Here is a 12,525-nt window from a genome sequence, read left to right as displayed (position 1 = left end):
ATGCTCTATGTATTTCTTCATTAATGGGTGCAAAGCATATGATGCAAGAGCTTAATCATGAGCACAACAATTGCCAAGTATCACATTACCCAAGACATTAATAGCAATTACTACATGTATCATTTTCCAATTCCAACCATATAACAATTTAACGAAGGAGAAACTTCGCCATGAATACTATGAGTAGAAACTAAGGACATACTTGTCCATATGCTACAGCGGAGCGTGTCTCTCTCCCATAAAGTGAATGCTAGGATCCATTTTATTCAAACAAAACAAAAAAACAAAAACAAACCGACGCTCCAAGCAAAGCACATAAGATGTGATGGAATAAAAATATAGTTTCAGGGGAGGAACCTGATAATGTTGTCGATGAAGAAGGGGATGCCTTGGGCATCCCCAAGCTTAGACGCTTGAGTCTTCTTGATATATGCAGGGGTGAACCACCGGGGCATCCCCAAGCTTAGAGCTTTCACTCTCCTTGATCATGTTGCATCATACTCCTCTCTTGATCCTTGAAAACTTCCTCCACACCAAACTTAGAACAACTCATTAGAGGGTTAGCGACAATAAAAATTAACATATTCAGAGGTGACACAATCATTCTTAACACTTCTGGACATTGCATAAAGCTACTGGACATTAATGGATCAAAGAAATTCATCCAACATAGCAAAAGAGGCAATGCGAAATAAAAGGCAGAATCTGTCAAAACAGAACAGTTCGTATTGACGAATTTTATCGAGGCACCAGACTTGCTCAAATGAAAATGCTCAAATTGAATGAAAGTTGCGTACATATCTGATGATCACTCACGTAAATTGGCATAATTTTCTGAGTTACCTACAGGGAAAACAGCCCAGATTCGTGACAGCAAAGAAATCTGTTTCTGCGCAGTAATCCAAATCTAGTATGAACTTTTCTATCAACGACTTTACTTGGCACAACAAAATACTAAACTAAGATAAGGAGAGGTTGCTACAGTAGTAAAAAACTTCCAAGACACAAAATGAAAACAAAATACTGTAGGTAAAAACATGGGTTGTCTCCCATAAGCGCTTTTCTTTAACGCCTTTCAGCTAGGCGCAGAAAGTGTGTATCAAGTATTATCGGAGGGTGGTGCATTCTCAGCGGGGTGCGGAGTTTTCTTAACCAGGCATAGTATATTAGATACATAAGTTTTAGCATCTCCCTTTTCATTAGTCTTAGGCGTGCTACTCTCATCAAACAAATTTTCAGGAACAAGCCAAGCATAGTTATTTTCTAGTGCATCATTCATAGCTAAGAGTTTACATGGTATTGGTGCTTTGATCTCCCCTCCATCATTAATATTATTAGTGTACTTTATTCTATCCATATCCATCTTTTCAAGGAGACTAACAAAATTGGTGTAAGAACCAAGCATATTAAATTTAGCAAAGACCTTTCTAGCCTCTCTCGCTATACCACCAAATTCTCTAAGAAGGGTTTCTAAAACAAAATCTTTCTTTTCCCCTTCTTCCATATCACCAAGTGTGAGAAACATGTGTTGGATTATAGGATTGAGATTAACAAATTTAGTTTCCAACATGCGAACTAAAGCAGCAGCAGCAATTTCATAAGTAGGGGCAAGGTCTACCAAGTGTCTATCCTCAAAATCGTCAACGGTACTAACATGGTTGAAGAATTCTTCTATATTATTTCTCCCAATTATAGACCCACGTCCTACCGGTATATCTTTCATGGTAAAATTAAAAGGGAACATGATGAATCAAGTAAAGTAAATGCAAGTAACTAATTTTTTTGTGTTTTTGATATAGCAAACAAGATAGCAAATAAAGTAAAACTAGCAACTAATTTTTTTGTATTTTGATTTAGTGCAGCAAACAAAGTAGTAAATAAAACTAAGCAAGACAAAAACAAAGTAAAGAGATTGAGAAGTGGAGACTCCCCTTGCAGCATGTCTTGATCTCCCCGGCAACGGCGCCAGAAAAAGAGCTTGATGGCGTGTAACTCACACGTTCGTTGGGATCCCCATGAGGAAGGTATGATGCGCACAAAGCAGCTAAGTTTTCCCTCGTAAAGAAACCAAGGTTTATCGAACCAGGAGGAGCCAAGAAGCACGTTGAAGGTTGATGGCGGCGGGATGTAGTGCGGCGCAACACCAGAGATTCCGGCGCCAACGTGGAACCTGCACAACACAACCTAAGAACTTTCCCCAACGAAACAGTGAGGTTGTCAATCTCACCGGCTTTGTCAGAACAAAGGATTAACCATATTGTATGGAAGATGATTGTTTGCGTAAAAACAGTAGAACAGTATTGCAAGAGATTGTATTTCAAGATAGAGAATTGGACCGGGTCCACAGCTCACTAGAGGTGTCTCTCCCATAAGATAAACAGCATGTTGGGTGAACAAATTACAGTTGGGCAATTGACAAATAAAGAGAGCATGACCATGCACATACATATCATGATGAGTATAGTGAGATTTAATTGGGCATTACGACAAAGTACATAGACCGCCATCCAACTGCATCTATGCCTAAAAAGTCCACCTTCAGGTTATCATCCGAACCCTCCAGTATTAAGTTGCAAAGCAACACACAATTGCATTAAGTATGGTGCGAAATGTAATCAACAACTACATCCTTAGACATAGAATCAATGTTTTATCCATAGAGTCAACAGCACAACACAGCCTTTAGAACTTTCTCACCTGCCCTAGGTGTCAATGCATGAACCCACTATCGAGCATAAATACTCCCTCTTGGAGTTACAAGCATCTACTTGGCCAGAGCATCTACTAGTAACGGAGAGCATGCAAGATCATAAACAACACATAGATATAACTTTGATAATCAACATAACAAGTATTCTCTATTCATCGGATCCCAACAAACGCAACATATAGAATTACAGATAGATGATCTTGATCATGTTAGGCAGCTCACAAGATCCGACAATGATAGCACAATGGGGAGAAGACAACCATCTAGCTACTGCTATGGACCCATAGTCCAGGGGTAGACTACTCACACATCACTCCGGAGGCGACCATGGCGGCGTAGAGTCCTCCGGGAGATGATTCCCCTCTCCGGCAGGGTGCCGGAGGCGATCTCCTGGATCCCCCGAGATGGGATCGGCGGCGACGGCATCTCTGGAAGGTTTTCCGTATCGTGTCTCTCGGTACTGGGGTTTTCGCAACGGAGGCTTTAAGTAGGCGGAAGGGCAGGTCAGGAGGCGGCACGAGGGCCCCACACCACAGGGCCGCGCGGCCAAGGGGGGGCCGCGCCGCCCTAGGGTGTGGCCCCTCGTGGCCCCTCTTCGTCTCCTCTTCGGACTTCCGGAAGCTTCGTGGCAAAATAGGACCCCGGGCGTTGATTTCGTCCAATTCCGAGAATATTTCGTTACTAGGATTTCTGAAACCAAAAACAGCAGAAACAAAGAATCGGCACTTCGGCATCTTGTTAATAGGTTAGTTCCGTAAAATGCACGAATATGACATAAAGTGTGCATAAAACATGTAGATAACATCAATAATGTGGCATGGAACATAAGAAATTATCGATACGTCGGAGACGTATCAATGGCAGACACAGACATGGCGGCCACGGCGGCACACGCCAGGGCACGGCGGCGCCAGGCCAAGCCAAGCCACGGCGGCGCCACAGCCACCGCACCACGGCGGCGAAGCCACGGCGGCGCCATCGCGCCTGGAACCTTGGGGAACAGCGGGATCGCAGCGGATCCCGTAACCCTAGCACCAGAGAGGGTCGAGGATGAGCGCACCAGGTCGCCCGCATCAAATCGACGCGGATAGATCAACGCGCCGTCAAGAGCCACGTCGATTGCGCACCATGGCGGGGGCCAACACCGTCGGAGTCGGCCAGAATCGGCTGGCGACGGTGAGGGCGACGCAGGCGTCGCGAGAGAGAGGGTTAGGGTTAGGGTTTCACACGCGCGCGCGCGAGAGAGAGGAGTGAGGCTGGTCGAGCCGGACCAGGTGGGTCGGTTCGACCTAACCCCACTGGGTTACACCGACAGGTGGGCCCAGGGGTAATTTGGTCATTTCCAAATTCATATAAAAACACAAACTTTGACCAAATTCTATAAAATCATTAAAAGCTCTAAAAAAATAATTAAAAATATGAAAACCACTCAGTATAAAAATCTCTATCACAATAAAATATGAAATATAATTTTCGAAGTTAAACAAGAATAAGTTCAAATTTGATGATTTAAATAATCATTTAAATCACACATTTTATTTTCAATAATAAAAATAAGTCCATAAATTCTTTTGGACTCTAAAAACACCTTGACAACATTTCAAGGTTGTATTTTGCCCTAAATAGAGTATCCCTAAGTTATTCTTAGTATTAACCTCTCACATGAAATAATAACGACATCGGAAGGGGGGAACAAACCCTAAAACTGGAATCATGCATCAATGCTTCTTTAACCATTGCCCTTATGCGGACAATGATGCTATTTTTCAGCAACAGAGGACAAGGGTCAGTCCACACCATCCAACTGCAACACTTTGCAGTGTTCAGGCAAGTTCATCACTTGCTCATGTCATTCGAGTATTTTTATCAAATTACTTGCAAAGTACTATGTTTATCACTATTGCATAAAAAGCAAAACCACTATTTTCATAACTATGAATATGACTAAGTGGTTGGCAATGGAACCATGGATTGTGTTGATATGGTGGAGGTTCCATTGCAATGGGTTTATATCCATCTAGGATTAAACAACAAATGTCTTCCAGTGATTCTTGTGCCGTAATACCCGTGTTAACCATAAGATCTGGAGTGGGACGGAGTAGTCAAAAGTGTTTCCACCTCTCGTTCATCAACGGATGCGCTTACCGTAGCAGTTGTATCTTGCGAGAACAACCGGAGGGTGGGATCCCATTCTAATTCTCCACGGTAATGCGGTCTATGATGGGTTGCAACGACCGGCGAAGGACCATGGTTGCGACCTGGTAATAGTCGAGGTCGAAAGGTATCCTTTGGATACGCTGACCGGCGAGGACCCAAGGTCAGAATTGCAACAAAGGGTGGGTGTTCGAGGTAGCGGAGGAACATGATTGGCTAGACCTTATACCGGGCCTCACACCGAAGGAAGTGTGAACGGGAAAGCTGCCCGGTTGGCACCAAGGTTAAGATCTCTTATGGGTAAAGCAACACACCTCTGCAGAGTGTAAAGAATCGTGACCTGTCACTCCCTGTTCCGGGATTTGGAACTGCGAACGCTGCCGGAAAGGAACTCCATGAAGTTCTAGTGAACCGGTGAAGGCTGACGGACATAGTTCTTTGAAATAAAAGCAACCTCTTGAAGAAATGGTTATCAAAACCTGCATTGGTATTAGACTTTCTGGTCTAATATCGTAGCTAGTGCATTAAACACCTCTTTTTTATAATGAACTTGTTGAGTACGCTCGTACTCATACCACTCTTAAATCCCCTGCTTAGATTGTCTGAACCATCTGGAGGAGGACAACGACAACCCTGAAGGAGCCGACATCATCGGCTATGAAGAACCAGACCTCTCTGGAGGTGTCGAAGGTGTAGACTACCTTATAGTCTACGGAACCGGGGAGGGTTCCACAGGAGAACAAGCTTAGACCAATAAGTAGTAGTAGTATCCAAGCAGTACGAACTTCTAGTACTTAACTGCTCGTTGGAATGAATGTACCACCTAATAAGATCTTTATATTGTAAGTTAAGATGGGTTCGCCTCGAACCCAGGAGCATACCTCTTAGGACCCAAGAGGAGCTCCGAGATGATATGTATATTATGCTTGTAATAATAAATGAATGAGTTATGGACCTGCTATGTTCTGTTGTACTACTCTGAGGGATGTAATATTTGCGGATTGGTACTTCGTGAATGTTATATCAACGACTGGCATACTACAACATGCAGTGGCAAGAAGGTCCTTAGGTTAGGAAATATAATTTCACAATGGCGCACACTGTACACCCCTCAATTTTTTAACTAAATTGCATAGTTTCAGTATTCAAATAATATTCACAAATAGTTCAAACAAATAAATTAAATTATTCATACAAGAATGAAAATAAATTGCAATGAATCATGCGGGGTTTCCTCTCCAAACCCAAAAATACACAACTAGATCGTTATGTAGTTGAGTATGAACACCAACATCTCGAATTTCCTTCATGCATCGAGAGAAAAGCATCAAACTAAGCCGGTATATGCTCAACCTCAACAAGAGATTCCTGAAAATCAAATGGATGGTCATCATCCGATGGTGCGTCGCGCTCACTCTAAACGATCAAGTTGTGCAATCACACGTGTTAAAAAATTGGGTCTGAGAAAAGATTTTCGAATAAATTTGGTGGGATCGAAAGGAAATACCTAAGGTGGGGATGGAGACCAAATCCCACGGAGAAATCTTCAGATGTGAGGGATTTGGGGAGGGGGGGATTTGAGAGGGAAGAGAGAGGGGGACGCGCCCTGGTTTTTTCCTGGTCGGGGTGTGAGGGGTAAGTGGTGGATGGAGGGGATGGGGGCGTATTCCAAAGGGTAGCGCCCTTGCGAGGGGAGTTGAACTTTAAAAGGGTAGCGCCCTTGTCAAGGGAGTTGACCTAGCGAATTGTGGGTCCTACGTCGCCACGCTGGCACGCTTTCAGCGTCAGAGCTCCCGGCGCTACCGCGAAGAGGGTAGCGCCCCAGGCATAGGCGCTACTAAAAAAGGGCCAGATTTTGAATATTTTTTGAAAAGAGATCAAATAGTGCTGAACTTTCGAAAAGGGTCAAATTTATCGAAACCCACCAGGGACGGAAATGGGATGGACAGGTCGAAGGAGAGGAGCTGGGACTCCTGGCGGCGCTAGCAGGGAAGGAACGGAAGGAGCGAGGCGACCTGGTAGGGTTCGTCTCCAGGCAGAACTTGGGCCACTCGCGGGCTGGGTTGGGAAAAGGTTTGGGGCTCTCATATCTTCAAATTGGTGCACCTACTCCACACTCTCATTCGACTGCCCGTCGCGCTCACTCTAAACGATCAAGTTGTGCAATCACACGTGTTCATCACCTCCCACATCTAAGACTTGAACCAAGTGAAAGCAGGGCACCGAACAATGGCAAAATGCTGCTGGAGCAAACCAAATGCCCGCTCTACGTCCTTGCGATATGCTTCCTGGCATGTCGCAAAATAAGATTCCTTCTTCGAAGCAGGGTACAAATGTAGCATACTGTGAATAGATGCCACCGGCTAGATAGTACCCCTTGTTATACATATAACAAGGGGTACTATCTAGCCGGTGACATCTTCTTGATCTTGCTTGCTTTCCTCCTGGTTTGGGCCTTCCATCTCAGATATGATGTTTATCTTCCTTCCCTCTTCACCTTTTTTAGAGTTTCAATCTAAATCCCTTTTCCGTGTTTTCTATTTAAGGCATGGAGAAAAACGCAGCGGCGCATATGCTGGACTTGTGTAGTTGGTCGTGGGGCGTACGGCGCCAGGTGGTGTTTCTTGAGGAAGAAGATGTCGAGATTCAACTTTGGGCTACACACAAATGAGCGTTTGGGCTTTTATGTTCTAGGCCGTCCCAGGTAGGAAAATAAGACATAACTGAGAACTGAAGAAATGACGGAGGGATGCACTACAGGAACCATTCAAGGTGCCGACGACGGAAACCATCGGCACATGCCAATTTGGCCGTCGGCATAGGTTGTGCCAACGGCCACCATCGGCACCTTGTTGTCAGCACAATAAAGCCTCAGCACAAACCTATTTGTCGTCGGCACATCGACTTGTTCCAACGGCTTGGCCGTCCGCGTAGAACTAACAGCCGTTTGGAAATTTTGGTTCGAATTTTTTCAAATAATGTCCCATTGAGGCCTTGTTTTGCACAGGCTGTTTAAATGGGAATATTGTGTTTTTTTTTTTTGAGCTTAGGGAATATTGTGCGTAAACCGAGTTATTCTGCGTGGGCCGGGTTGGGCTGGGAAATACTCTCCTAAACCGATCAAAACTGCAAAACAAGGCCTGAAGTTCCCCAATTCGCAATCTCAAAACCCTTGCGCGCCTCGCGAGCAATGGAGGCCGCGGTGGCGGCACTGGAGGCGGCCGCGGAGAAGACCGCCAGAGCGGCGTCGGCCGCGAAAGAGGCTGCCGTGGCGGCCTCGGCTGCTGCGACGGAGGCTGCTGGGGCGGCCGCGGCTGCGAAGGAGACCGCGGTGGCCGCCTCGGCTGCTGCGACGGAGGCTGCAGGGGCGGCCACGGTTGCGAAGGAGGCCGCGATGGCGGCCTTGGCTACCGCTGAGCAGGCGGCGGCGGCATCGTCGGCAGCGAAAGAGGCTGCGGTGGCGGCGGAGGCTGCTGCAGCGGCGACCGCGAGGGAGCTGGCAGCGGCGATGCGCTGTTCTAAGAAGCGTAGATTCCATCAGATCGACGAGGGAGGGAGTCGGAGCAGCCGCGATGACAGGGGAAACCTCGATCTCATCAGCGCCCTCCCTGACGACGTTCTCGGCAGCATCATCTCCCGCCTCCCCACCAACGATGGCGCCCGCACGCAGGCCATCTCTCGCCGGTGGCTTCCCCTCTGGCGCTCCGCGCCACTTAATCTTGCGGATGATTTTATGGGCTCGGCCTTGGTCTCGAAGATCCTCTCTGAGCACCGTGGCCCTGCCCGCCGCTTATCGCTCAAGTGGCTCTGGCCAATAGAGGTCCCCGTGATTGACGGTTGGCTTCACTCTCAAGCCCTGGACAGCCTAGAGGAGCTCGATCTCGCCGACATCAGGGACATACCGCTGTCCGTGTTCCGTTTCGCTCCCACGCTCCGCTTTGCCAGATTCAGCCGTTGCGGTTTGCCCAATTCTATTTCAACGCTGCGTCTGAATTTCCGGTGCCTCAAGCAGCTCACCCTGCAGGGGATCCGCATTATGGAGGATGCTCTCCACAACTTGCTCTCTGGCTGCACTGCCTTGGAAAGCCTTGAGCTGACATATATTTATGGCATAGGTGCCATCTGCATCAGCTCCCAAACTCTTAGGAGCTTAGCCTTCAACCATTACGGGTCGAAAACTTTGCAGCTAGTAATCAAGGACGCCCCTTCTCTAGAAAGATTGCTACCGCTATATCAAGATTGTGATCAAGGGACCATCGAGGTAATCCGAGCACCTAAACTGGAGGTGTTGGGTTTGCTATCTAAATACTTATCCAAATTCCAGTTTGGAACAACGATTTTTGAGGTAGAGCACCCTTCGTCGATCCCTCATTGGCATTCCTACGCACAAGCTTATTATTCATGTTTGCAACTTTTCTTTTCTGCAGAAAATGATTGCTGTCAGCTTAACAACCAAAATTCACACCATGAAGGTTCTGGTTCTCGACTCTACTGGGCCTAATCTGGATGCCGTTGTTGACTTCCTCAAGTGCTTCCCCTGCTTGGTGAGGCTGTATATCATTGTGAGTACACATATTTGCCTGCTTCAAAAGTCAAAAGAAGTATTTGATATACTTATGATCTAGCCAATTATGATGTTGTTAACTTGTTAGCAACTGTCTTTATATTGTTTTTTCTCTCCATGTCCAGTCACACCCAACAAAGGATATGAATAATGCAAGGAAGTATGACCGGTTGGATCCAATTGAGTGCCTTGAGCTCCATCTAAAGAAAGTGGTGTTAATGAATTACGATGGCAGCAAGAGGCCATCTGTTGAATTTGCCAAGTTCTTTGTTCTGAATAGTAAGTTGCTAAAAGAGATGGAAATCGAAGTTCTTAACAAGCGGAACGACAAATGGATGGCTAATCAACGCAAGCAGCTATGTGTGGATAATAGAGCTTCTCAAGATGCTCGAATTGAACTGAAAATCGGTACTAAGAAATCCGACTTAACCAAGATGGATACCCATGATTTGTCAGTGGCTGATCCCTTTGAAAGCGGAGCCTTTTGTTGATACTACAGGTGTAGTTGATGTCCATCCCCAAGATTGTGTTGTTTTGTTGAAAGCAGAGTTTTTGTATGTCTGTAATCTAATGCTGTCCACCCTTCAGTCGCTCTATGATATGATGTATGGCCAACTCAAGAATATACCAGGATTGAGGAGGTGGTGTAACAAGTATCTAAGCTCAGACTTCAAATTGAAAGCTGGAAAGTTTAAGCTGCTAACAGAATGCTAGTTTAATCTGCTAAGTTAAGTTGGTATTGTTTGCTCTGTTCATGTTTGGGTGTTGTACTGTAAACTGATAATATCAGCAGCTACTATATCTCTATTCTGAACACTTGCTTTAATGAAAAAGGATGGTATTTATGCCTCTTGTCTAAAACATATGTAGTCTGAAGCTTATTCCTTTTGCAATGTGCATGGCAACTTTTCTGCCTTATTGAGATTTCAGATTCTATTTTTGAACTGCAAGCATACAAGCAGAACATTTCCAAACTTGGTTCTGCCAACAATGCTTGTCTAGTTTACAAAAGTAGTCTCCTTCATGCAATTGATATCTGTTGCATTGCATTTATCAGAAAACTGACCAGAGCAAAAGCTTTGTCGTGCTGAAAACTGTTGGTGTGAGGCAAGACACCTTATCATGACACTCTGGTACTATTAGATGAAACTGATCTTGCTGAGATGTGGCAATTTCATGGCGAAGTTCTGTAACTTCTATTGGGTGTAATATCCGGGTATTCAGAATTTCAGATTATGGTTATTACCTAAACATTGTGCTTGCCTTAACAAGGCTTGAGCGGTTTCGACACTCAAATGATTGAAACAAGCATGGAAATAACTGAAAAGGGATTGGCGAGAAGAAAATGTGACCTAGTAAAATCACGATGAGTAGTGTCAAACCAAGGCTTGGTATTTACACTGAAGTAACTTACTTTGTGAAGTAGACAAAGCTGGTATATGGATGACATACTGAAAAGAGGGTGACATGGCGAAGTAGACTTTGCTCCTTATGAGCATATTTCTTGTCATCTTGTGTTTTCAGTTTGGTATGCTCTAGAGCTTAGGTTAACTGAATCAGCAAAGGTTAAAAATTAGTGTTTCCCGAAATTGTAGCTTCCTAGCGTTGCATGCTAATGAAAGTTGCCTTCTTTCTAGGTCACCCTTGTAAATATGGTCAATGAGGCGCAGAAACATAATCTCACTCTGTCTATCTGTCTCTTGCATTCTCCTAGTTCATAAAGTGTATTGTAAAGCCGAAATGAAGGGTCTTGAGTATGCGCTCCAATAGTTAATCATGAGAAGTAGATTACAGCTTCGAATAAATTCTGGTCGTTGCACATCGTCGCCAGACACTTTGTTTGGTCTTGGATTACAGTACTGACTTCTGGCTGTTAGAACGAGTGATCTGGCGGGCGGATTTGTGATCATTGTAGACTGCTAGAGGGTAAAATGAACAGACGCAATCCACATTTTTACTATACACAAGATTTCAAAATACTTGACCTCGGAATGATTATCTTATTTTCTTTTTTTTGATCCGGTAGTTCTTTCCCCGGGCTATATGGTCTCATTCACAACAAATCGCTACAGTTACCATGGGGAGATGAACTGCCGAACTGTGACTGATGCAGCGTGAAGCATGTTAACAACGTACATCGATCTGGGTAGGTGATGAGCATGGAAAATAGACTAAGCCCATCGACCGTGCTGAACCCGTGGCAATGTTTTGGCCAATTAGTTTCAGTCTAGCTTGGAGGTATGTTGGGGTGATAACTGATAAGACCGCAAACCTTCGGAAAGATGTTCCTGTCCATCCTCTTATTTGCGACCATGCTTTGGCCAGAACTTGATGGTTCAAGTCCTTGATTATTCCAGCCAACTCGTTTCCCTATCTGAATCCACGGCGCCTGATTGTCGTCCATCAATGCTTCCAACACTGCAACTGACGGCAGCAAGGGACTGCTCACTAACAGTCCAGAGATCTTGCACACCGGAAAAATACTCGTACTAGTTCAGGACCAGCTACGTATGTACTCCTAGCCCATTATTTTGAGAGATCCATGGGAAAAAAACACTAGTTTCAAGTGCACCACTTTCTAACACGCAAAAGAGAATCTTGTCCTCCCCGTGAAAGAAAAGAGAGGCGGCAGCTAGGGTGGAAACCCTAGCAGCAGCCGCCACCCCTCTGCCTCGTTCTCGCCATATACAATCGGGAATCAACGGGCACCTGCCTCCTCTGCTAGTCGCTCCGGTGGTGAGAGGGGATGGGGACCTCGAACCTGCGTAGGTCTATAAAGTTAGAATTCGGTCAACCGGCCTCGTCGCTATGGTGGCTATGTGTCAACACCCGGATTTTTAAGTCCAGATGCCTATTATGCCATACATCGCAATCCCAGGAATATTGTTGTTGCGAGACATAATAGTTGAATATCATAGAGTCATCATTTATTACAACACATAATCGTCTTACAACGGTAGATCACCTGATCCAATATTACAATAGTAGTTGATCTATCGATCAACGAACATCACAAATAGCGGAAGGGAAGTAGTAGTGGCTATCTAATCCACAGACCAACGCTTGACGTCAGGAGTAGTCCTAGTTGTCGTAGACG

At 45.2% G+C, this 12,525-nt stretch overlaps 1 protein-coding gene across 2 annotated transcripts; it reads left to right on the top strand.

The window, feature by feature from the left end:
• Positions 1 to 8,021: 8,021 nt before the first annotated feature.
• On the top strand, positions 8,022 to 10,273 carry LOC127316172 (putative F-box/FBD/LRR-repeat protein At3g49030). 2 transcript variants are annotated; one of them, XM_071820506.1, is made up of 3 exons: positions 8,022 to 9,209; positions 9,292 to 9,408; positions 9,554 to 10,273. In XM_071820506.1, exons 1-3 carry the CDS (start codon positions 8,055 to 8,057, stop codon positions 9,917 to 9,919), a joined length of 1,638 nt encoding a protein of 545 aa, XP_071676607.1. In that variant the 5' UTR covers positions 8,022 to 8,054; the 3' UTR covers positions 9,920 to 10,273. The 2 variants fall into 2 exon arrangements, with proteins under 2 accessions (XP_071676607.1, XP_051202546.1); XM_051346586.2 differs by having other exon boundaries at positions 9,292 to 9,426.
• The last annotated feature ends 2,252 nt before the right edge of the window (positions 10,274 to 12,525 follow it).

This window comes from Lolium perenne, chromosome 1 (genome assembly GCF_019359855.2).
Source record: "Lolium perenne isolate Kyuss_39 chromosome 1, Kyuss_2.0, whole genome shotgun sequence".
Lineage (NCBI taxonomy): Eukaryota > Viridiplantae > Streptophyta > Magnoliopsida > Poales > Poaceae > Lolium > Lolium perenne.
This window is presented reverse-complemented; position numbering and strand designations above follow the sequence as displayed.